We start from the raw sequence: 26,695 nt of genomic DNA on the forward strand, positions 1-26,695 counted from the left end.
TGGGTGGAATTCGTGAAGTTAAGGGGTTTCAGAACAGTTTGGAGATCGATGAACTCAGCCGTTTCACTATGGATGACCACAACAAGAGAGAAGTATTTTCATTTTCGCTGAAAAATCTTTCCATGCCCTCTCATTCTTTTGTTTTTTTGGATGAATCCTTCTCATTCTTTATTCATTTGCATTTTCTGGGTTGTTATGAACTCTGTTCTTGATTTCTGGGTTTGTTTACTCATGGAGAAAATCCTCATCTTTCTAGCCCTAATTCAGTCTGTTCCTTTTTCATTTGATTCTTCTCTTGTTTTTGGATTAAATTTGCATAAAATTTCTTCTAAATAAAATATCGTCTTTGTTAATTTCTTTAAATACTCCATTGATTTTAGGGTTCATCTTCTCCAAATGGTTTAGGGTTTGATTTTCAGTTTCAAACCCTAAGCGATTTGGGGAAGATAAGGGCAATTTGATCACTTTACTCTTTAATTTTGTTTGTTATAAGGGCATTTTGGTCATTAGATTCCCTGAAACCAATATCTAACGTCCCAGACTAATGGACTGGACTAAAGTGTTACAATATTTTGAAAGTAAGGGGTAAGTGTAAATTGTAAAGTTGTAAGGGTGCATTTGGACAAATAGGCGGAGCCATTTGACAAAAACCCTTTTTCTTATTGCATGGTTTCTCAATGTTAGGCAGACTTGGACAGCCTCAGGTTAAAGCTAGATGCCTCCAGAATAATGGTTTCATAGGATCTCGCACTGGCAAGGGGTGGTTGGTATTTTCTGAGAGGTAAGTGGCAGAACTGAGCAAAGTATTCTGTAGGAGAAATGTAGTTCATTGAGTCGCCTTTCCAATGCAAATGGAAGTGCATCGTTTCGATGTCGGATGGAGGAGATACTGTAGTTTCCATATAGTCGAGTAGATTAGAAGCCTCTCTAAGGAGAGAGGAAGTGAGGTGGGCCCCACACTGCCACGTGGCATAGAAAAGAGGATGATCCGCACCGCCATGAGGGCAACACAACAAGGCAACAAGCTTGCTAGGTTGGTCAAGTGTTGGGGCCTCGTCCCTAGCAAGTGCATTCTGGCCTGCACCATGGTGCAGCCATGGCTGCAAGTAGTGTGGGCGTGGCCACAACATGTCCTGGTCTGTGCACGCAGTATTCCATGACCCCTTGGTCCTTGGCACATGGCTTGGCTGAGGCCTTTCGTCGAACAGATAGAGCATGAACTTTAAAGTCAGGGACTTGATTACAATTTGAGAAAAGTTGAAGTTCTACGACTGAGATTGGTTGACCATTGAACATGTTCGTAAGATTCCATTTCTCGTATTATAATTGGTATGCATAGAGATCCTGTCGTGCACGACTTACACACTTCTAGAGCCCTATGAAGTACCTTAACTCGGTGTTATGCCTGTGCACTCAAACGAGCCTCGGGATGCTGTTACATTCAACCTCATTCGCGCAAGACATTATGTCAAAAGATCAATCCAGATCCATGGGCGGAGAGATTTCCTACCCTCACTGACACATCTGACGATGCGTAGGCCACCGTACGATAAGACCAATGGCAAGACAAAATGCCATCTGCCATGTCAGGGTCATTACGCCTCGACCATCACGAGGTCCTAACTTGATGTGACGCCCGTGTTGTTACGTGTTTGATTTGATTTCTCCTATCGCATTGTTGGTTTGTTGACCAAACCCCAGATTCAGTTAGATTGACCATCTAACACCGGTCGGATGGGATATTAAATGCCACGTCCCCTGATACTCATCTAACAGCTCCCATTAATCTATGATATGTGCACCCTTGTAGTCCGCAGGTAATGATGCTACATGCGTACTAGTACATCTGTACCGGTACATCTGCGGTATAGATTCCCTTTTGAGCTTTCTGGTTGGTCCAACTTCAAATGGGCATATCTCCCTCATCCTAGCTCGGATTTGGGTGTTCCAACATGCAAAAATCTCAGTGAAGAGAGCACTACACACTAGGAATACAAGAACACACTAGATGCAGCCAATGTGGTGAAAAAAAATGGAAAAATACCTTTTCCACTTCTTTATGAGCATTGAGCCCATCCCCATTTGTCCCTGTGCATATGTACAACTTCATTGAAGTTGCTGGAACTGTGGGAGAAGCCTGAATTGTTGTTTTTATAAGGTACATTGCATAATAAGAGAAGAAAAGGATAGGGGAAGAAGAAGGAAAAAAGAGGACAAAAAAAAAAAAAAAAAAAGCAAGAAGGAAGAAAAGAAGGGAGAAAGGAAGAAGGAGAAAGAAAGACAAAATGAAAGGCGAAGAAAAAGGGAGAAAGAAAAGAAAGGAGAAGGAAGAAAAAAGAAAGAAAAGAAGGTGGTGTGTGCACTAAAGGTGTTTGTGAAAACACTAAGGCAACAAAAGAGAGAGAAGGGAACAAGAAGAAGAAGGATTCCATTGACGGGATGCCTTCATAGAAATTTTTACAACCACTTAGGAGCTTCTCTGGATACCAGGAACAATGACATATAGTGTTGTGAGCAGTTCTACTACTTACTCTTATCATTTGTATTTCTATGTCCATTTTTGTATATGCTAGCTAGGTTGAAATACTGCCAAAGACTTAGAGTAGATGTGATTTTATTGTAGGGCATTGTTATAAGCCCAATTTTGCATTTAGGTAACCAGTGGGTGTTGGGTACCTTTGGGGGTAACACCCTTGCCTCTATATTGATCAGTGGTTGAAGTAGGCAATGTGTCCTATATTATTGCATTGACATAAACATCATTGGGGTAGATTGACCTTGCTTTTGCATATCTGGAGTTAAAGTAGGTGTAGGACTTGAACTGTTGATTGCAGTTGAAGACCATTATTAAGTAAATGCTAAGGTGAATGTGAGCATTACTCTGTGTATGTAGGTAGGTAACTTGCCAAAGCATGTATATCTTATGTTGTTGTGTATGTCTGCATTGTAAATTGGACTATTGGAGTGCTTTTCTACAGGATGGGGATGCACACCGGGTAATTCTTACCATAGGAATTGTATGTCTGCCTGTGGTTGAGAGGAAAGATACGTCACCCGATTGTGTGCTAGTGACATTGCCAGTCTATGAAGGAAAATAATGGATAACATAGATATAACAACTCTTGGCAATCGGCAGATCCAAGGGTGGAGAGATTTTCCTGCCCTAACTGACAGATCTAACGGTGCAAGACACTGTACGATACGACCAATAGTGAGGCAAAACGCCACCTGCCATGTCAGGGTTGTTACGCCCCGATCATCACAAGGTCCTAACTTGATGTGATGCCCGTACTGTTAGGCGTTTGACAATATTCCTCCTGTCATGCTCCCATTATCCATTGACCAAGCACTGGATTAGATCAGATTGACCATCTGACACCGAATGGATGGGATATTAAATGCCACATCCCTTGATACTCATCTGACGGTCCCCATTAATCAATGATATGTGCAGGCTATGGTGCAATGCGCGTACAAGTACATCTGCGGGATAGATTCCCTTTTGAGTTTTCTGGTTGGCCTAACTTCAATTTGGCATATCACCATCATCCTGGCTCGGATTTGGATGTTCCAACTAGAGGAATTCTCAGTGAAGAGATCTCTACATTTTATGAAGGCATATGGAAAAAATCCCTTTTCCCTTTTGTTATGAGCATTGAACCCATCCTTATTTCTCCCCTTTCATATGTACAACTTCATTGAAGTTGCCGGAACCATGGGAGAAGCCTACATTGTTGTTTTTACAAGGTTCATTGCATAGGAAAAAGAGGGGAAGAAGAAGAAAGAAAGACAAAAGAAAGGAGGAAGAAGAAAGAAAAGAAGGGAGAAAGTAAGAAGAAGAAAGAAAGAGAAAAGGAAAGGGGAAGAAGACGAGAGAAAGAAAAACAATGGAGAAGGAAGAAGGAAGAAAAGAAGGTGGTGTGTGTGCAATAAAGGTGTTTGTAAAAACACTAAGGAAGCGAAAGAGAGAGAAGGGAACAAGAAGAAGGATTCCACTGTCGGGAAGCCTTCACAGACATTCCACATCCACTTAGGAGCTTCTCTGGATACCAGGAACAATAACATATAGTGTATTGAGAATTTCTATTACTTACCCTTGTCATTAATTTGTATTTTTGTATTCATTTTGTATATGCTATCTAGGTTGAATTATCGCCAAAAACCTAGACTATATGTGATTTCATTGTAGGGTATTGTTATAAGCCCAATTCTGTATTTGGGTAACCAGTGGGTGCTGGGTACCTTTGGGGGTAACACCTTTGCCTCTGGGTGTCCTAGTTATTGCATTGACAGAAACATCATTGGGGTAGATTGTCCTTGTTTCTGTATATCAGGAGTTTGAAGCAAGTGCAAGAACTGAACTGTTGATTGCAGTTGAAGACCAGTATTGAATAAATGTCGAGGTCAAAATGACCATTACTTTGTGCATGTAGGCAATTTTTCGAAGCACGTTTTTCTTGTGTTGTGGTTGTATATGTCTACATTGTCTATTTGAGTGTTTGTCTGCAGGTTGGATGTGCACACTCAGTAGTCCTTGCTACAGGAATTCTATGTTTGTCTGCAGGTTGATTGTGTGTCACTTATAATGTTGATCTGTGAGGGGCAGTAGTGGGCAATATAGATATACCAGCTCTTGAAAACATGTGTATCAACTCCAGGCAACAGTGTGAGGTTGAGCAGTGTTAATTGACTTGTGCTACCTAAGTAGGAACAATCTTTGTGAGAACCAACGGTGTTGGAAATTTGGGGAACACCAAAGGGAGTGTTGGAAATTGTTTGAATCGTTTTTATTGACCCTGATTCACCCCTGGTGTCAATATGGGAACAATGCACAAATATCATTGGAGTAGTAATAAAGCATCAAGATAATCTAATTTACTACTTTATTCCGATACTAAGTGACTTTGAGCTATTAAATATCCTACATCATAAGAGGAAAGTTGAATCTCTATGATCAACCTAACAACTTTGGGCTTCAAACAATGTAGAAAACCCATGATAATATGTTAAAATGGGTTTGAAATGTCCTATTTCTTGAAAAATATTGAACCACTTGATGAGGTATGTAATTCAGTTGAATATATTATGAAAGATTAAGAATCGAACTACACATAGGGATGGGGTAACGAAACAATAGATAATTTATAAAGTATAAGATACGATAATGGGACTATTGAGACTTACCTATTTTTGTCAATAACTTCTCCTTTCAAACTTCCAATTTCTTTCAAAGCTTTCCTCCAACTCTCAGTGGTATGAGGCTCAAAATTCTTCTCGTGCTCCCCAAATGCTTCTTCAAAATTTCCGGTCTGATTCCGAACATGCGACGGCTCAATGTTGAAGAATATGGGCAAGACCAGTTGACGGTTGGATTCGTGGCACTCATAAATCTGAGCGAGTTCCAGCAGGCACCATTTGCTGTCTGCATATCCTTGGGAGAAGACAGGGATCGAGATTTTAGACCCATCGATTGCTCTACCCAAAGCTGGGTCAATTGCTTCTCCAGTCCACAACTTTTCACTATCAATAAACACATCGATTCCTTTGTCTATCAAAATCAAATTAAGGAATCCAGTGAAATTATTACGAATATCTTCGCCCCTGAAGTTGAGGAACACATCGTAACTAGACCATCCGGTTGTGAAGGCAGTGGAGGTGGAGGAAGCACAATCTAGTGCTGCTGCCATAACTTAATTACTTACAGTTTAGAAGATAAGATGCTCAAAGTGCTCTTTTCTCTCAAAGAACTCTCTTCATTTTTTCTTTGTCAGATTTGGAGACTACTCATCATCTAATATAGACTTTGGTAGCTTTCTTTAGTGTCCAATTTGATTGCTAAAGGAAATAGTATTAGACAGCTTCCGTGTGCCTCGCAAGAAATAACCACGGAAGTTCGTCGCTCCACCATGGAAAAGGAGACCTGACCTTCGAGGTCGTGTGGATAGAATTATATTAGGGGTAGCTTTCTGTGTCGGGCCCGTTTGGAGTCAATTGGTAGACATGGCTGCGTTGGAACCACAAGGACAAAACTGTACTGTCATTTATTGTCATTTGTATGGCTCCTATACTGAGAGAAGGTATACATCTCAATGGGCCGGACCCTGGACAGATAGTAGATCCTCTGAAGAAGCTAATGGGATCAGCTTCTATGTTGGTTAAATCTACAGTTTTTAGACTGCATGGCAGTAATAATATGGTAATGAAGAAATCCTTTTTTCGTAAGCAAAGTGTGAATGTAAACACTATGAAACATGAAAACACAAATACAAAGTAAAAATGACACAGAGATTTAACATGATTCACACACCAGTATGATATGCTAAATCTGCCGGAACAATGATCACCCTATCCCGTTATGAACACTCTACTCGAGTGGGGTCCACCCCTTTTTATTAGAGGAGATCTTGACCAATTCCACCATGGGCATGTGATTATAACTTGGACCAAAAATGTGGAATCATATATAGTGTATCACAATAAGAAAATAGTGTGAAACATGGTAAGGCTGGACTCACATGACCAGACTTTATAGTTTTTGGGGCAACGTTCTCTATGGGGTGATTAGAGGTCATGCGTGCACGATAGTCAGTGGGAGAGTTCATATGCATTGTGGGGGCAAGGTGATCATTTTGCCGCTACTGTGTTTGGGTGTGGCCCCTCTGTCCCCCATAGAGAATTTTTCTCCACTACACTGGGCTTGCACAAATTATTTTATCCTCTCACATTATAAATAACAAATAGTGAGATCCACACTGATATTTCTCTCTCTATTTCTAACCATGTGGGCCCTACGTATCCTCATATGAATGATACAATTTTCCAACTCTTATCAGTTATAGTGTGCATATTCCTTACTGACTTTGTAGGAAACCCTCTCCCCAAAAAAATCTCATCTAGAATGGGTTCCCTCTATCTAAGGGTCTTTTTGGTATAATTTTTCATTTTCTTTTTCTAACACGAATATTTTTACAAGTGTTTGGTACAATTTATGGACCCTATTTCTATTTACAAAATATTAAAGTCCCAATATAAAAATAATAGAACAACTATAATAGAGTTGATACCTTATTATGGATTTTGGCCAAAATGGATTTCCCTAATTTTTTCGCTCAAGTTTAATGAGCTACCCAAATATGAAAATAGATATCTGCTCTTATTTTAGAAGGGTAAGCGCCCCTCCTCCTTTTTTTTCTTCTATCTCCTCCTTCAACCAGCCTCACCGATCTATAGATTTGGATCCTCTGTGGCCTGGGATTGAGCGGAATCGGGGTCCCAAAAATTAAATCAAAACCCCACAAAAAGCGAAGACACCAAAAAATCATGATTTGGTTTCTCAACTACCTACCCTGCTGATCCATGAAGATCTTGGCCTATCGCAATCAAGTTATACGGATTTCTGCTATCAACTACATTCTGGAAATTTTTTTTGAAGAGATCGATATCTGCAAATTACTTTTCATCTAGCCACTTGGTGCTGCTCAATTTTAAAAGGCTACTTACTACTGGTGGGAGGTACCCTCGATCCAATTTGTGGGCCATCTCTATCTCCCTAGTTGTTGCAGTTTGATTTCTCCAAAACAGTAGGCGATACTCTGTTTTTTTATAAAGAAATCTCCTCACATCGATTTCTTAATTACTCAAGATCTCACCAGCAAATCTGTTCAGGCTGTAAGGGCATCATTGCCCTTTATTGGAAGAGCACTCGACAATTATTTGGGGTCCATCGACCACTTGTTTTTTGATGGTGAAAAATCACATTTTCAGAGTTAGCTGTAGAGAGAAGAAGGAGAGAGAGAGAAGACGCTTTTGATGGTGAAAAATCCCATTTTCCCATCCTTACGGTTTAGAGTTGATTTATGGGTGGGAAAGATGGGTGTATATATGGGTTTTTGGCCAATTTTTTTAAAACCATTCACACATAAGTAGTTATCAAATTTATTTCTCATTTTACAATCTATTGTGTTTAGTAGTTATCAAACAATTTTTTATTTTTTATTTTTCAATCAACATGATTTTCAGTAATGATTTTTTTAGGAAAAATTACATTTACTACCTTTGTTACTTGTAGTTTGAATCTATTATGTCTACCACTCTTGTAAATTAATGTAGGGAAGCAGTTTTCTGTACGGGAGTGTGATCTACGCCAGCACTACCATGTGTCTATCTATCTCCTCCTTAAAATAAGGGGGTAGAGGTGTCTTTTCACATGGAAAGGAGAGAGAGACTCATGGGAATGCTGGCGTAGGCCACAATCACAGACAGAGAACTTTTTCCCATTAATGTATTATAATAAGGGAAAATTTCTTAGATCTACTAGATTAAAAAAAGAATTACAAAATAAGTGTATTTTAAATTTGTTTTACATCCATAAAGTTAAATATTAAAAAGATTTACCCAATCTCCAAATCATTTAGTTTCCATCCCACTCAAATTATAAACTTCCTAATATACCCTTTGACTCAATTTTTTCCTTAAAAAAAAGCTAAAGATAATGCCTTAATAGTGTAACTGTTTGCATTAAAAACAAAAAAGAAAAAAGAAAAAAAGAAAAACCAAACCGTTTGCATTTTAAAATTAAAAAAAAAAAAAAAAACCCCATCGTTTGCACAACTTATTGAATTCCCTTTTCTATAGAGAAACTTGAAAGATTAATAGAAGTCGGTTAGATGCTTCTTTATCTCTATCTCCTTATCCCTCTTTCACTAATCATCTTTACTTATCTCTATCTCGTTATCCGTCTTCCGCTCGTTAATCATCTTTATTAGTCCCGATGAGTATTGGTTCTCTCACTTTCTTTGTCCCTGTTGCAATTTTTTTTTTTTTCCGTTGTAGAGGTTGCGGGGAGAGGGATGCATTCACAGACAACTAGAGATAAGAATTTTCTTTGTTGTAGATGTTTGCGGGGAGAGGGATGCATTCATAGATAACTAGAGATAAGAAGAAGAGGAGTCCATGAAGAACAGGGAATTCAATAAGTTGTGCGGTGGTTTTTTTTTTTTAAATGCAAACGGTTTGGTTTTTTGTTTTATTTTTTTTTTAAATACAAACGGTTACACGCATTATCTTTAGCCTTTTTTTTTGGGAAAAAATTGAGTCAAAGGGTACATTAGGAAGTTTGTAGTTTGGACAGGACGGAAACTAACTGATTTGGGGATTGGGTAAACTTTTTTAAAATATAATTTTATAGATGTAAAACAAATTAAAATACACTTATTTGTAATTCTTTTTTTAATCTAGTAGATCTAAGAAATTTTCCCTTATAATAACCTCCCGTGTATTTTGAAAAAACCTTACATCCGTAACCCTACCGTTAGATTAGAATAGTTAGGTGATGATGTCATCACCCAATTTTAATCTAAATGCCTATATTACCCTTAATTAAACCTCATTCCTTCTTTACCGCACTTGAAATAAGTAATATTATTTTCTTACCCCAAAAACACTATCTTCTCAAATCTCAAAATGGAAAAAAATAAAAATCAGAGGAGAACCTTCATCACTCTAACAGAGGAGAATGACAACATCTCCATCACATGGAAAATAGTCTTTTTGGTTTCTATTCTGATTTCGTTGCAATTAAAAAATAAATAAATAACGTAGTAGAAACCGGACCGAATTTTTGTTTGTTTTGACAATTTTTTTATTCAGATTATCTTCATTCTTTAGTTGTTCCTGCGTTTTGCTAGGGTTTGGGGGGGAAAATTATCACCTCCAGTTTGCTGACCGGCCTAGTTCCCCAGTTCCTCTAATAGGGGGATGGTGGATCCCACCCGGGCAGAGTGTTTGGGCATGGGTAGAGAGGTCATTTCAGCCCCCCTTTGTTAGAGGAACTGGGGAACTGGGCCGGGCAGCCAACAAGAGGTGATAAAGATCCGATTTGGGGTTAAAATTTTGTGGATCTAGTTCTTCTGCAGGGATTACAAATTTATTTGAATAGGCCAATAATTTGGTGTATCAATTGCAGATTGATCTCTTACATCTCCCATTGGAATTCACAGATGCAGATCTTCGTTAAGACCCTCACAGGTAAGACCATCATCTTGGAGGTTGAGTGTTTAGATACGATCCACAATGTCAAAGACAAGATTCAAGACAAGGAGGCCATCTCCCCAAACCAGCAAATGTTTATCTTTGCTGGGAAGCAGCTTGAGGACGGTTGCACTTTGGCAAAGTACAACATTCAGAAGGAGTCGACCCTTCACTTGGTGCTCCGTCTCAGGGGAGGAATGCAGATCTTGGTGAAGACCCTCACTGGCAAGACTATTACATTGGAGGTAGAGAGCTCGTATATAGGGGTGTAAATGAAAAGCCGAAATCCGGTTCCGTATCCGTGTCCGTATCTGTTTAGCACTATCCGAATCCGCCCGAAAGCTAAACGGATGTGGATACGGATAGACTATAGCTATCCGAAAAGCAATATTTACATGTAAACGGATAAAATTTCCAATCCAAATCCGTGTCCGTATCTGTTTAGCACTATCCGAACCCGTCCGAGAGTTAATCGGATGTGGATGCGGATATAGCACAATCCGAGCCAAATCCGATCCGTTTACATCCCTACTCGTATACAATCGATAACTCATAAGGGCGCCGACGACCGTAGCTTTAGGTTTACTTTGGAATTAATACATCAAATCAAGAATCAAGATTAATTGTGTTGTGTTATTATTATTGGATTTGAATGAAGAAGAGGAAGAAGAGAAGAAGAAGGGTAAAACTAACTTTTCAAATTAATAGGGAAAATGAGAAGGGCAAAACTGTATTTTTAATTTAAAACTAACAGAACTAACACTCAGGGGTACGAACATAATTAATTAATTTATAGAGATGGTAGACGTAATAGATTCAAACTACAAGGATGGTAAATGTAATTTATCTTTTTTTTTTAAATAAGCCCAAAACAAAATAAAAAAATGATAGCAAAAAGACCCTAAATTTTGTATTAATCAAAACAAGAGATGTTTGTATCTTTTTTTTTTTTTTTTTTTGGTAAACAGGGAATTTATTGATAAGAGGGGAGGGTACAGATGGTAGCGTCAATCACACAGAGATCCTGAAGCCACCGAATGGAATTTGGCCAATCTATCACGCACCCTAGTGATAGACAGGGCCTTCCTAGCCCGGGCATCTGAAACACTATTCATAACCCTAGGAGCAAAAGAAAAATCAATATTGGAAAAAGAAGAAGCCAGCCTAAGGACGTCTGAAACAAGATCTTCCACCTCCCACATCGGGGCTTGCTCTCCATCAACCATCAGAACTGCTTCTTTACAATCTGATTCAACGATCAAGCTGTCCAAACCCAACTCCAAAGCCCCAAGCAAAGCACTACTAATGGCTAACACTTCACCTTGGATAATCGAACCAAACTAAAGAGGGAGGGATCGAGCCAACAAAATCGCCCCTGTACGGTCTCTGCAAATCACACCCAAACCACCTTTCAACGAGTTCATAGTCAAAGCTGCATCACAGTTTATCTTTAAAATACCCACTGGAGGTGGGTTCCAACGCACACAACAATGAGGCAAATCACCAGCTACAAAAGGAGTATGAGCACCTGGACCTTTAAAAGCGTTTGAGAATTCCAGATAAGCACTGTCAACCATTTGAATAACCTCAAGAGGAGTCCATGCCTTATCATTGAAGACCAGCTCATTCCGAGCACGCCAGAGATACCAACAAAGGAAGGAAGCACGAGAGAGAGCGTCTCGAGCTAGCCTCTTGTCTTGTTTGAACCAAACGTCCCAACTCCGGATCCAGCTAGATAAACTTGGTGAATCACTCGAGGGGGGGGGGGGGAACTGCAAGGGGCTACCAAACCACACATTCCGCGCAAAAAGGCAGTCGAAAAGAATATGATCACCGGATTCAGGAGAAGTGCCACACCTCAAGCAACTCGGATCCAACTTAACCTGCCTAGAGTGCAAACTAGCCCCAATAGCCACTGCTCCATTACAAACTCTCCAGATAAAAGCTTTAATCTTTGGGAGGGTTTGAATGGACCAAATGCGATTCCACACCACATTTGGAATTTGCTCCCACAGAGGTTTCCGGTACTCCGTGTGTCATCATCACCAGGAAAGGATGACAAAAATCAGGTATTTACACTACCCTTCCTTCATCTTCAACCCTTTCTTTTTTCTTCCATCTTCTTCTTCCACCCATCCCTCCGCTACCCCGAAGTTCGTGTCACGGTCACTACCACCACTGCCATCACCTAAAACTCCGAGTTGCAGAACCTCTCCATCGCTCCACATTCGGGAGAATCTAGATTGCTTTTCTCCAAAGAGCAGAAGTGATTACTAAGCCGGTGCAGGGCTCTTGCAGCCTTGCAACAGTTCAGGTCCTTTTAAACTTGTAGAAGAATAAGCTAATGAAGAAATAAACCCCATTATCTCACCCTAGTAGTCCAAACTCCAAATTCCAAACCCAGATAGAGAAATGTATATCATTTCATTTCTTACTTAATAGTAATTCATGAAATTAAAAAAAAAAGAATTAGAGCCCACTTTCTCTTTCTTTCCAGAAACATACTTGAGCTACACTACTTTTCTCCTCTTTCCAAAATCTACAAACTACAATGACAGAGATTAAGCTAAAAAACAAATAGATCTCGATTGTAGAGAACGAATTTTGAATTCAACAGCTAACAGAGTAAAATTAAAGAAGAAAGAAAGAAATCCCAAAAAGGATTTTACAAAATGAAAAAAGTCAAAGGCGGAATTCAAAAGTGTGGTGGTGGTGGTGGTGGTTGTTGTTGTCTGGTGGTTGGGGCCCAAATCAAATCCGAAGAGAGATTGCAGCCATAGATTGATACCCCACATGACTCTGCTGGTGGAGCAGGGTGGCTATGTGTTATGATCATAGGTAGATGGGCTATTGTGTTGGGTTAGTCTATTTGGGGTAGATGGGTAATTTGGTAGAATGTGATTATATAATGTAAAGCACGAGATTGTGAAGGGCAATGAAGAATTAACTCTACTTCTCTCTTTGTCTCTGTCAATCTGCTTTCTCTCTCCGTCTTCTTCTTCTTCTTCTCTCGTCTTCCTGGTTCCGTTGTCGGGAATAGAAGAAGGGGGGAGTCAGAGACAGAGGAAGAAGACAAAGAATAAGAAGAAGAAGAAGAAGCAAAAGAACAGAGTTTGATTAATTTTGATGCCTCTACATGACCCTCGTTCCTCAATTTATAACAATCATTTACCCTTTAATTATCTAATTATCCTTAGTAGACTAATCCAACACAAAATTACCCATCTACCCCAAATAGACTAACCCAACACAATAACCCATCTACCTATGATCATAACACTATGGCTTCCTCGCTACCACCACCACCGCCTCCGGAACCTGACGGAGAGTGACCAACGTTACCCGAGCCAGAACTCTGCAACTCATCTTCAGCTGGCAACCGGTGATAAGATGGGTCAGTAAATGCAACAACGACGATATAAAGAGTGTCGGCAGCGAGTAGAGAACCAGCAACGGAACCTCCAACAAGCGATGGAGAGGTTCTGCAACTCAGAGTTTTAGGGCTTTTCGTTCAAAATGAAATGGGGATATGTGAAATGGAGATGGGTTTAGTTTGAGGGATTCACATTGGTTCATTTAGAAGTGGGTTTAGTTTGATTGAACCGATCAGGGTGTAATTTTCATGGAAAATTTCTTGTTTGTTCAGAGTGAAGGTCTTGACCTCAAGCACTGTTTGGAACATGAGTTGCAGAGGTGGGATTTGAATCAGGGTAGTTCAAATCACTACAGAAGGGTTAACATCTAGGATGCTCGATCACTGTGACCCCTCCATTAATGACCTCTGCTGTGAGCTCCTCCACACGTCCCTCTACCTCCTCACCGTGACCCTTCCATTAATGACCTTCGTCGTGAGTTCTTCTACACACAGTTGCAGGTCATATGAGGAAGATGATCAATTTTAAGATTATTAGTTAGAAGGGCAAAATCAAAAATTAACGCCGTTCAAGGGTAGTTTAAGGATTTAAATTTATTTAATTGGCTGACATCATCACTTAACAGCATAAAACTAATGTTAGGGATTAATTTGACATTTTGGGGTCTAAATCAGAGGATGATTTGAGTTTTTTTCAAAAATCAGGAGGTGATCTGAGTTTCGATTGAAAACCAGGGGGTGATCTATAATTCACCCTTTTATATTCTCTCCAATGGTATCACTTAAAGTCTTAAACTCACTTTTAATCACTTAATGTACTTCTCTCTAGGCTCTAACAAGTGGCGCCAAAGTGTGACTTTTGAGTTTTGTCACAAAAACAATTTGCACAGTTTTTCCTTGTTCACCAATTTCAACAGTGTCAAAAAACCTAGCTCATCATGCAGTCTCTTAAATACAAGACACCCATCTTGGGCAAAGATGATTTGAGTACCAAAATTGAGCTTGGGCCCAAAGGATTTTTGCCCCAGGTGGCATAATCACTCCCTCTTTTGGACTAGAACTTCAGAGTTCACCTAAGCAATTCTGATGCTTTGCGCTACTTATACTCAGGGTAGAAGAAGAAGCCCAGAGAGTTTCAACTTTCAAAAAATATCAGATGGCTCTGTTGCAGTACACAATATTCAGCAATTCTAGTCTACTCACAAGTCAAATTTAATTGTGCACTAGTTCAAGGAAATGAGAACAAGCTGAAAAGGTCAAAATAGATTTTCAATGGAGAATTTCCTCAAACACTCTTTGATCGCTATTCAAGAATCATTGAAATATCACACACTGAAGAAACGACAACTATATGCAAAATAAAATTGAAAATATATTCAGGGAAAACATCATCTCCCCCCGCCCCCCTCTAAACTTTAGAATAAAGATAACCTACTGTGCCATTGGAATTTGGAAATAAGAATTCATTCATAGTATTTATCCTGATCCAAATATCACTTCATTGCAACCGTATAGAATGAACGTCACTTGTGGGTTCTAAGATCAAGAGACACAGAATAACAGATTAGTACAAAGCAAATCTGTAAAAAATGGTGAAGAGCTTACAAATTGGACCCAACTGTACCAGGAAAAAATCCCCTCCAATTCCCTTTAAGTGTAGTGAATATAGAAAAAGATAAATGTAGAGGTGCAGCTCAGCCCTTTGGATGTCGCGCCTGCCAGGTGTCGATCTCTTCACCCCCCCGATCTTCATCGCACTGCACCATGGGAGAATTAGAGAGGATTTTAATCCACTGTACCATCAGATGAGGAGCTGTTGGAATCATCTTCTTCCCCAGCAGTAGTAGTACTGCTTATTAACCAAGCTTCATGCAGCTGCAAGACAAACTCCAAATCCCGCAACACTTGCCCCATTGTGGGTCGGGTCATATCCTCCTTGGCAAGGCATTCCTTTATGATCTTCCCATATTTCTTCAATGATTTGGGAGAGTAATTCCCTACAATCCGTTGGTCCACAATGGTTTCAAGTGATCTCCTTTTATGCAACTGAAGTGCCAATTCTGTAATATTGTTGACCTCTGAACCTTGTTGAAAGCGTGATCGACCGCTAACAACCTCAAACAGTACTACACCAAAAGAGAAAACATCAGATTTTAGACTAAATGCCCCACGCATTATGTATTCTGGAGCCATATATCCATAGGTTCCTATTACATGATTTGTAACAAAGGTGTCATCGAATGCTGGACCTTTTCTTGATATTCCAAAATCAGATATCTTCGCTACAAAGTTCTCATCCAATAGTATGTTGGCTGTCTTAACATCCCTATGGACTATACCACTTTTCCCCCATGTTTGGAGGTAGTGGAGCCCACGTGCAACGCCTATGCAAATCTCTAACCTCTGCTTCCATGTCAATGCTGGGAGATCACTCTGGCCAAAGAGATGCTTCCCCAGATTCTCATTTCCCATATACTCATACACCAAAACCAGCTCTTTCTTTTCCTCGCAGAACCCAATCATGGAAATCACATGTCTATGTTTGAGCTTCTGTAGAATCTTAATCTCTGTTACAAATTCTGCCAGGCCTCCATTTCTAGATTGTGGATGATGGCAACGCTTGAATGCTGCTAGAGTGCCATCATCTAGTACACCCTTGTAAACTGTTCCAAAGCCACCAACTCCAATCACCATCGATTTATTAAAATTCCTTGTTGCAGTTCGGATCTCTGCTAATTTGAACCGCTTTTTATCATCACTATCAATAGCTGTGGAGCCATTTGGATTCAGAGATCCTATAGCGTATTTAGCTAATTCATCTTTGTTTTTTTGGCTGAATAATTTAACTAATTCATCGTGGTCCTTCGCTGTTATGAACCCCTTAACAAGTCTATCTCTAGCTGTGGAGCCATGTGGATTCAAAGATCCTCCAGTGAGTTTGGGTAATTCATCTTGATTCTTTGCTGTTGTGAGCGGCTTACCAACTCTATTTGTAGCTGTGGAGCCATTTGGATTCAGAGTTCCTCCAATGAATTTAGATAATTCATCTTGGTTCTTTGCTGTTGTGAACTGATTACCAACTTTATCTGTAGCTATGGAACCATTTGGATCAAGACATCCTACGAGGACTTGAGATACTCTAGCAACAGTGTTGCTGATTCCAATGGTTACATTAAGTTGTGGGCGGCAACCAAGGGGATTGTCTTTCATACGACATGTGCTCTTTCTCTCCCTACGTAGAGATGCAAGACTGGAGATAGAGGTTTTACCTGCTTTCAATTTTCGCAATGTACTTTTCCACTCTTCTTTGTTACTTATATCCAATAGGTAAGACCCCAACACCTCTAGAATTGAAGGCAACCCTCCCGAATAGCATACTATATCATGTGAAAGTTTCACATACTCTTCAGGAGGTTCATCCATTGAGAAGGCATGCAAGCTAAATAGTTGAAGAGATTCCTGATGGTTCAGAACTTGAGGCCAATAGATGTTATCTTTATCAACTTTAGCCACATTCAAGATATGTTCATCTCTGGTTATTATTATGACTCTACTTCCTTCACCAAACCAATTGACCTCATTGGCCAAAGCATCTACCTGTTCCTTACTATCCACATCATCAAGAACAAGAAGAACATTTTCTTTGCAAAGCATGCGTTTAATCAATTTTTTCCCTCTATGATAATGATTTATGTCAAAGTCTGCTTTGAAGATATCTTTAAGAAGTCGCTTCTGCAAAGACGCAAGACCCGTGCATTGCATTGCTTGTTTGTTGACATCTGAAATAAAACTATGCCTGTTGAAGTTTGAAAGGATGTGATTATAGGCAACCTCAGCAATGGTTGTCTTCCCAATGCCACGGGAACCGCAGATTCCAATGATTTGAACATCTTTAGAACCAATACTTAATAAAGATAGTAGATCTTTTACACGGGAGTCTATACCAATAGGGTATTTACATTCATCCAAGTGTGTGCTACTAACTAATTCATCCAGGACCCTTTTGACAACTAATTCAACCATCTTTGCTTGATCCCTGTAATAATTTCATATAAAAAAAATCACAACAATTAACGAGATGAAAACATGTAGTAAAAATAAGAACATATAAACTTTATTCGAAAATTGCTTTCACCATGGTTAAGGAAATCAATAACCATCATAGCAATAAATGTCTATCCCATGACGATGGCTGCTACTCTCAAGGCCTCACACTCTCACGCACAGGAATAGAAGTGAAGAGCATTCCAACCGCCACCATAACCAGTAACTATCTTGGTAACCGCCTCTACTTTATATAACAAAGCAGGGACCTAGGTAAAGGCTAGAGATCAAACATTGTTTTTAATTTTTACTGCTCTCTCCCTACTCTCATCTCATTACAGTTGGACGAAATCTAACTTAGGCATCGGAGAGTCCCTTTTCGGAATCCGCTCTAGATCTCTTATATGTCTTCCATCTTTTGCAGGACGGCCATGTCATCCACTCGGATTTTGATCGCAACATTAAACAACAATGTAAAGAAATGAATGGCAGCATTCCTATGTAGACAAATAAATATTACCCATGTTTAAAGATTTTGAGTCTATTAACAATTTTTAATGATAACATTTGATTTTGATAAGGTATGTATTTCAGTTGAATGTATTACAAAAATTTAAGAATCGAACTATATATAGGCTGGGGGAGTGGTGAACTCGGAAAGTAATAGAGGATGAAAAATAGATAATCTATATAGTTTAAGATACGATAATGATAATGGGACTATTGAGACTTACCTATTTTGGTCAATAACTTCTCCTTTCAAACTTCCTATTTCTTTCAAAGCTTTCCTCCAATTCTCAACAGTATGAGGCTCAAAATTCTTCTCGTGCTCCCGAAATGCTTCTTCAAAACTTCCGGTCTGATTCCGAACATGCGACGGCTCAACATTGAAGAATATGGGCAAGACCAGTTGACGGTTGGATTTGTGGCACTCATAAATCTGAGCAAGTTCCAGCAGGCACCATTTGCTGTCTGCATATCCTTTGGAAAATACAGGGATCGAGATTTTAGACCCATCGATTGCTCTACACAAAGCTGGGCCAATTGCTTCTCCAATCCACAACTTTTCACTATCAATAAACACATCGATTCCTTTGTCTTTCAAAATCAAGTTAAGGAATCCAGTGAAATTATTACGAGTATCTTCACCTCTGAAGTTGAGGAACACATCGAAACTAGAACATCCAGTTGTGAAGGCAGTGGAGGTGGAGGTGGAGGAAGCCCAATCTAGTGCTGCTGCCATAACTTTATTACTTAATGTTGAGAAGATAAGATGCTCAAAGTGCTCTTTTCTCTCTAGGAATGACTTGATTAAAAACAAAAAAAAATGGTTTTTAATAGGAATTTTTGGATTGATTCTACTGCTTTCCACGAAATCACCTAAACGAGTGGTAGGCAAGAGTGCTGAATGAAGTGATCATCTATCTATAGCTAGATGGAAAAGGTTAAAGGAGTAATCGTTTTTTCTTGGTCAAATTTGGTGGACTACTCAACATCTAGTATAGACTTTTGTAGCTTTCTTTAGTGTTAAAGTTGATTGCCAATGGAAATTTTGTCTCATTATACAACATGGTTTTCGGTAGGAAGTATTGGACAGACTAACTGCCTTCCTCTAATTGTCTTCCACATATTAACATTGTTGACCTCTCAGAGATTAATAAACCTGCTCTGTAGAAGGTCACATTAGAATCGAAAATTATTGAAAAATCTTAGAGGGCTCCACCATGGGCATGTGATTATAACTTGACCGAAAATGAGGAATCATATACAGTGTATCACAATAAGAAAGTAATGTCAAACATGGTTGGGTTGGACTAACATGTCCAGACTTTATATTTTTTGGGGAAACCCTCATTATTTATAATGTGCATACTGTTTCATACAATGCCCTTTAGGAAACCCTCCCCCAAAAAAACTCTCATCTAGAATTGGTTTCCTCTATCTAAGAGTCATTTTTTGGTGTAATTTTTCATTTTGTTTTTCTGACAGATAAACGTTTGAACCTTATTATGGATTTTGGCCAAATACAGTTTCCCTCATGTTTTTTCACTCAAGTTTAATGAGCGTGTGATCATAAGACCCAAATATGAGGGGTAAAATAAAGATTTGCTCTTATTTTGGAAGAGTAAGCCCCCTCCACCTCCTTCTTGTTCTTCAGTCTCACCAATCTATGGATTTGGATCCTCTAGGGCCTGGGATTGATCAGAATCGGGGTCCCAAAAATCAAATCAAAACCCCACAAAAAAGACATCAAAAAGTCTTGATTTGGCTTCTCAACAACCTACCCTGGGGATCCATGAAGATTTCGACCTACCGCAATCAAGTTATATGAAGATTTCTGCTATCAATTTACATTCTGGAAATTTTTTTTGAAGAGATCGATATCTACAAACTACTTTTCATCTAACCACTTGGTGCTACTCAATTTTTAAGGGCTACTTACTACTGGTGGGAGGTACCCTCGATCCAATTTGTGGGCTATCTCTATCCCCTAAGTTGTTGCAGTTTTATTTCTCCAAAACAGTAGGCGATACTCTGTTTTAATAAAGAAATCTCCCCACATCGATTTCTTAATTACTCAAGATCTAGCCAGCAGATCTGTTCAGGCTTTAAGGGCATCATTGCCCTCTATTGGAAGAGCACTCAACAATTATTTGGGGTCCATCTGACCACCTGTTTTTTTGTGATGAAAAATCACATTTTCACAGTTAGCTGTAAAGAGAGAAGACGCTTTTGGTGGTAAAAAATCACAGTTTTTCATTCTTACGGTTTAGAGTTGATTTGGGAAAGAAGATGAGTGATGGGAGAATTTTTTCACCAACTACTAAAATATATATAGGTTTTTGATTTATTTTTCTAGAACTATTCACATAGGTAGTTATAAAATTTATTTTTCATTCTATAATCTGTTGTGTTTAATAGTTACAAAACAGTAATTACCAAAAGAAAAATAATTAGGACACCGTTTTTACTTTTTGATCAACGTGGTTTTCAGTAATTATATATTTATACGTCAAAAACAAATTTAAAAAATGATACCAAAAAGTGACTAAATTTTGTATGGGAAAAAGATGTCTGTCTGGGTGTACGGCCTATGCCAGCACTCCATTGAGTCTGTCTCTCCCCTCCCCAGTCTCTTCTTCTTTCTCTTACACTTACCTTCTTCTTCGCTTCCGTCTGTTTCTCTGTTTCAGTTGTAGAGAAACCCAAAACCTTCATAGTTCGCGTCCAACACAACGCCAAACCCTCGGTTTTCTCCACTCACAAACACTGGTACAAGTCTTCCCTCGAATCCATCTCTCTCTACTGTCGACCCCACCACCTCTATTGCTTCTGATGTGGGAAGCCGTATCATCCATACCTACCGAACCGTCTTCCACGGTTTCTCTGCAAAGCTCTCTCCTTCCGAGCCTCAGAGGCTCCAAGACGTCACTGGATTACTTGCCATCATTCCTGAACAGGTCCGCCATCTCCAAACCATGCGATCCCCTTAGTTCCTGCAAATACCAGCGTTTCCCGTGTACCTGGTTTGATTGGGTTGGATATGTTTAAGGTTTGGGTTTCTATGGCGTGAGAGTCAGCAGATTCCATTCTACCGCCCTTGCCGTAAAGACCCAATTAAAGCCAACTGCCTTCATGCTCGCTCTTCCTGCCTCAAAAGCGACTGCTCTCCTTCTCACCACAAACCAAATCAATCTCCCTCTTTCTCTCTCGCAAACAGATACACAGGCAGGGGAGACAGAGCTCGACCACGACCATCATGGCAGGAAAAAAAATTGATGTTATTTACTTTCGATTTTTATCAAATGATACCCACTAAAACCAAGCTCAACAAAAAAAATTTCCACATTAGGAGGAGGAAGAGGAGGTCCCAAAAAACCCCCACCCAAAAAAAAATAAAAACGATAATAAGCATAGGAAGGTACATTTGAATTTAAAAAAAAAAAAAGAAACAGAACATAGACGCAGAAGTGGAAAACTATTCACAGTTTTGTCTCTTTAAAGAGAGGTCCATATATCATCATTCATATGGGATCTCGGTGCTTTTGCTTTGTTTCCTTTCATCTTCTTCATCATCAACTTGGCCGGTTCACCGACCCAAACAGAGAGCAGCCTTAACGTCCAGCCTCCATGCAAAGCCTCCACCGTCCATTCTCCACACATCACCACCGCCACCACAACCCCTGGAGCTTGAGCCAGGGCTTCGATAAGGCTACTGGTTCTGGACTAGTCTTCGGCCATGTGATTGTGACCAATCTCAATCCCAATCCCAATCCCAACCAGATCGGATCCTATGCACGTCTCGCTACAAGGGTCATGATATTGATCAAACTCCGCCGCTGCTATTTGACTGATGATAAGACGATCAAAGCTCTCATCATCCGTATGCGTTGCACAAGAGTCACCATAAGCGCCACCACCACCAGCACAAGAGGCCCGTGTGGCTCTTGTTCGGCCTGGTTTATATGCGAAGATCCCCCGTCGATGGAATAGAATATGGACCCTCTCGGTGCATCTTTCAGATCCTTGTAGTCTTATTTTATTATTTCTCTTGGGTGAGCGAGTGGCTTGTTGTCCTTGCCAATATGTTTTAGGATTGAGTTCCCTTTTTTAGCTTTCACTTTCTTTGCCTTTAGTCTGTCTTTAGGATGTTTGCCTCCTTTTTAATCTTTCAATAAATTTCTATTCAAAAAAAAAAAACGAAAAAGAAGAAAGACTTTTTTTCCCCCAATATTTCATTGGAATTAAATGTGTAGGATCAAAAATGATTAATGACCCATGTATCTGATGCATAAATGCATAGGTTTGCTAGTGAATATAGTAAAACTGAAATTCATTAAGATTATAAATGAAACTGGCTGGGAATTTACAAAATTTAGCTTTTCGTGCAGCAGGGGGCCCTTCATTTGGAAGGAAAATTTTGAACAAATCTTCCTTCCAGACCAATCATTTTTTATTGTGCCAATAGTGCTCTGGTGCAGGCCACTGGCAATGAGAGTAACTTATTCGCTTCAATTGCATCTAATATTTGCCAATATGGCAACAAGGATATGCCCAAATTTGAAAATCCAGTTTGATGAAACACATAAACAAGGTCTTATGGGAACAATCAATCTTGCATGTTTAATCTGACTCATAAAATTCTTCCACTTGTCAGTCACTTTCCCATGGAAGATGTCAGCCTTGGAGAGATCGGCACATTCCAACTCATCCTGAGGAAGGTAAATTCTTCCCTTCCTAGCACTGATGCAAGGGAAACAGAGGAAAACCATGTGAGTAACACTGTACATTGTTCCAAGATGATTCAACAATCATAGAGAACAGAGGAAAGAAAGCAACCAGAGGATGAAACACAAAATATTTTAATCCTACATCACAACCAACATCCCAAAAAAGGTTTGTAAGCTGATTAGCGATCCCTAGAGATAATGCAGCATTATAAACACTCTCTATAGATAGAGATGCCTATGATCCTGGAGAAATCCACATTAACTGAACGCGTCTGATGTATGAACAGGTTCAAGAATTTAACAATTAAGATTAAAAATAACCATTAAACAGCATCAGTGAGCAAAGGATAGAACAGAGATTCTGTAATGATCAGAGAATAGATATATAGAACAGCTAAATATATATATCAGATGGTTCTTTTGCAGTACACAATCAACAATCTAATCTTTTCAACTGCACGACGATCACCAAAAAGGGAGATTCTATATTGCTCAGCAGAAAATGAAATAGACCTGAAATACAAGATTTATTAGTGAACGCTTCAGCAGGAATTAGGACCCAAAATAAATAGGATATAAATTAAAACCTCCATTAACTAAAAAAATGGCCATTACCATTACACAATGCTCGTCTCGCCTATGTGGGATTCTAGGAGGGATGAGTTTGGCCGGAGTCGGTCTCAACCTTAAGCATTTTTATGCAAATTGGCCGTCCTCTAGACTTCAAACCAGGCTTTTAGCCCCGGCAGCTCGGACCTTTAACCAAGCTCCATTAATTACATTGGACATTATTAGGAGCTTTTTCATGGTTGTCTCTCTCAATTGCATAATATGTACATTATCAAATGACTCTTTCAGCAAACAACCACTATCTCGGTTGGTTGGTGGCATTGCAAGTTGGTGCATGCCCCCCCCAGGAGGTCAAGGGATCGATTCTCTTGGATTGCATATTGTGCCAAAAAAGGCTCCTTTCCCCCCCCCCCCCCCCCCCTCCCCCCCTTAGTCGTAGATTGTGGGCTTGTCTTAGCCTTCCCCTTAGCTTGTAGTTGGCCTATGGACCTTTGAGTAGGATAGACCAAATAAAAAAAATGACTCTTTCACAGTACACTAAGCAAGCTATAGAACAGAGAATCTATAATATTGAACAGAGCGGATAGACCAAATAAAAAAATTTGACTCTTTCACATAAAAAAAAAAAAATTTTTTAAAAAAAAAAAAAACCAATAAAAAAAACCCTTCTCCCCCCCCTTGAGTACACTAAGCAAACTATAGAACAGAGAATCTATAATATTGAACAGAGCAGAGACATACAGAATGGCTAAAAAATATCAAATAGTTCTTTCACAGTACAGAATCAGCAATCGAGTAGAAGAAATTTTTTAAGAATGTAAACATCTGAATCCAGTGATTGAAAATTGTCCCTCTTTCTAACCCAACTTGAGGATTGGCCACCTCAGAGAACTCATCACAGCCAACTATACCAACCAATGAGGAACAAGTGGAATAATCTTCCCCAGTAGAATCATCAAATCTAACCAATGTCGATCTGATTCCGATTTGAGGATCTGTGGACCCAACTATATCAACCAATGAGGAGCAGATGAAATATTCGTCCCCAGCATCAGAGGACTCATCACAGCCAACTGTACCAACCAATGAGGAACAAGGGGAATAATCTTCCCCAGCAGAATCATCAAATCTAACCAATGCTGATCTGATTCCGATTTGAGGATCTGTGGATCCAACTGTACCAACCAATGAGGAGCAGATAAAATATTCATCCCCAGCATCGTCTCGTAACCTAGCTTCATGCAGCTGAAATTTATTAAGATTAAGATTAATCAGTTTTAAATGGTTCTTTTACAATAATACACAATTATATAAAATATTTAAAATGTTATTTTGATTAGTGCAACCACAAACAGGACAAGAAACATATAAAGTTGAAAGAAAAGATGGCAAAACAATCAATTTGATTCCACAATCAACATGGTAGTGGCATTTTGATCATTCTAAAATGAACTCAACATAGATATCATTATGTGTTTATATTTTTTGGAACTATCTAAAAATACTCATCAACAAAAGAATTATATTTAAAACACCCATAAACCCATAAGAGATAAAACCTATCTCCTAACACATTCTTAAAGAATTTTAACTATTCACATGTATAAAAAGGATAAAAATATTCCAACTCAAGGAAGGGCGGCCAGGGGTGTGTGTGTGTGTGTTTTTTTTTTTTTTTTTTTTTTTTGGGGGGGGGGGGGGGAGGTGGTGGGGAATAACAGGACAGGATGTTAAACATCCGATTGGAAGGGGGGGGGGAGGGGGGAGAGTCGAACAAGCGACCTCTCCATGGACTTAGGCCAGGGCTCTATTGCACTGGCAACCACTACCACGCTAAGAGGTGCTTCCCCATCCAAGTATAGAATAAGGTTTTCCTCTCACTTGCAAAAAAAAGAAACTTATTAGCATAAAAAATGAAGGAACCTGAAATCTCCCCCTTGTTCTTCTTAAAGTTAAGATCAACAATAATACAAAAACAATATTAGGACATCCCAATGGCTCCCACAACAGGTCAGAAAGGAGAAGAAATCCCAAATGAGATAATTCATTCTTAAGACCCGAGAGAGTCAAAGCCATAGCCCTCCTTGCAATACAAATCAGATTTGGTCAGGAAACAATTAAGATCAATCTAATTTAGGCCTCCCAAATTACCCAACATATGGAAGAAAATAAAGCTTGATTATCCAATGAGGAACCATTCCCGGGGAATAAGTATAACGACCATTTCACACATTCCTGATTAAATAATCACTCATTAGATCCAGCCGATCAGATCAAATGGATGATATGATTTTGATTAACTCCTACTAAAGCTTTTATTTCACTGATGCATGCTATAAAATAAGAAAGTGTGGGTTGTATTCTCATTAATTATATCCTTTTTTAGAGTAATTAAGTTACTTTCTTACAGCTTATTAACTAATAAATATTATAAAACAAAGTACTGTAAAGGATATTTCTCCGAAAAAATTAATAATAATAAACAAACAAACAAACAATGATGAACCTTTAAAAATTAAATGTTAACAGATATATTCAAAGGGGTTGAGGTTTATTCATGCCGTGTGTGAGGTGTATATGATAAGATCTAAATGCCAATAGAGATCTCTTATAAAAGTTGTGATTTTGCATGTTCAGCTACGTAAGGATAGGGTATGATCCCTAGCTAGTCACTAAACAATTACCTGGTCATACAACTTTGTCAAAGAATCAAGATCTTTTGCAACTTCCTTCATTGTAGGCCTATATTCCCTTCTATCCTGTAGGCAGTTTCTTGCAATCTCAGCAACTATCAATAATTGCTGTCTGTTCCCATCGTCGTATACTATTCCATCATCAAGAATACGAAAAAGATTCCCATCTTCCATTGAAGATACAAAGTCCCATGCAAGGGCTTTCCGTTCCCCAGATTCATCGATATAAATCGGATTTTTCCCAGTCAAAAGCTCTGCTAGAACAACTCCAAAACTATAAACATCGCTCTTATCAGTAAGTTGTCCTGTAGGAAAACATTCTGGGTCCAGGTACCCACAAGTCCCCTGAATAACTGTCATTTTTGGATCTTGATCTAGAGGAACCAATCTTGAAGCTCCAAAATCACATACTTTAGCCTTGTATTTATCATCCAGTAGTATATTAGAAGACTTGACATCCCTATGAAGGATAGGCACTGAATGAAAAGAGTGCAAATAGGCCAATGCATTGGCAGTTTCTGCAACAATTCTTAAACGATTTTCCCATGAAAGAGGACCTGCTTTATTCTCACTATGGATATGTTGGTAGAGGGTTCCATTGGAGACAAATTCATAAACTATCAAAGGTACCTCTGTCTCTAGGCAACAACCGAAAAGCTTCACCACGTGCCTATGATTGATTTGTGAGAGGATATCAACTTCATTTATAAACTGTATAATCTGGCTTTTGTCCATAAATTTGGATTTCTTAATGG

General features: G+C 39.2%; 3 protein-coding genes across 3 annotated transcripts in view; 1 reads left to right on the forward strand and 2 right to left on the reverse strand.

Annotated features, from left to right (window-relative positions):
- Window positions 1–5,180: 5,180 nt before the first annotated feature.
- LOC122639184 (disease resistance protein L6-like) lies at window positions 5,181–5,687 on the reverse strand. Its single transcript, XM_043832007.1, has one exon. It carries the CDS (start codon window positions 5,685–5,687, stop codon window positions 5,181–5,183), a length of 507 nt encoding a protein of 168 aa, XP_043687942.1.
- A 313-nt stretch (window positions 5,688–6,000) lies between these two features.
- Window positions 6,001–10,301, forward strand: LOC122639185 (ubiquitin-like). The gene is made up of 2 exons (XM_043832008.1): window positions 6,001–6,077; window positions 9,965–10,301. The coding sequence occupies exons 1-2, from the start codon at window positions 6,001–6,003 to the stop codon at window positions 10,299–10,301; spliced, it is 414 nt and encodes a 137-aa protein (XP_043687943.1).
- Window positions 10,302–15,187: 4,886 nt separating this feature from the next.
- The window catches only part of LOC122639187 (LRR receptor-like serine/threonine-protein kinase SIK1), a 64,415-nt gene continuing 52,907 nt past the window's right edge, over window positions 15,188–26,695 (reverse strand). Inside the window, exon 2 of the mRNA XM_043832009.1 lies at window positions 15,188–17,438. Within this exon, the coding sequence (XP_043687944.1) occupies window positions 15,188–17,438 (2,251 nt within the window). The remainder of the gene's footprint in view (window positions 17,439–26,695) is intronic.

Source organism: Telopea speciosissima, chromosome 9 (assembly GCF_018873765.1).
Source record: "Telopea speciosissima isolate NSW1024214 ecotype Mountain lineage chromosome 9, Tspe_v1, whole genome shotgun sequence".
Lineage (NCBI taxonomy): Eukaryota > Viridiplantae > Streptophyta > Magnoliopsida > Proteales > Proteaceae > Telopea > Telopea speciosissima.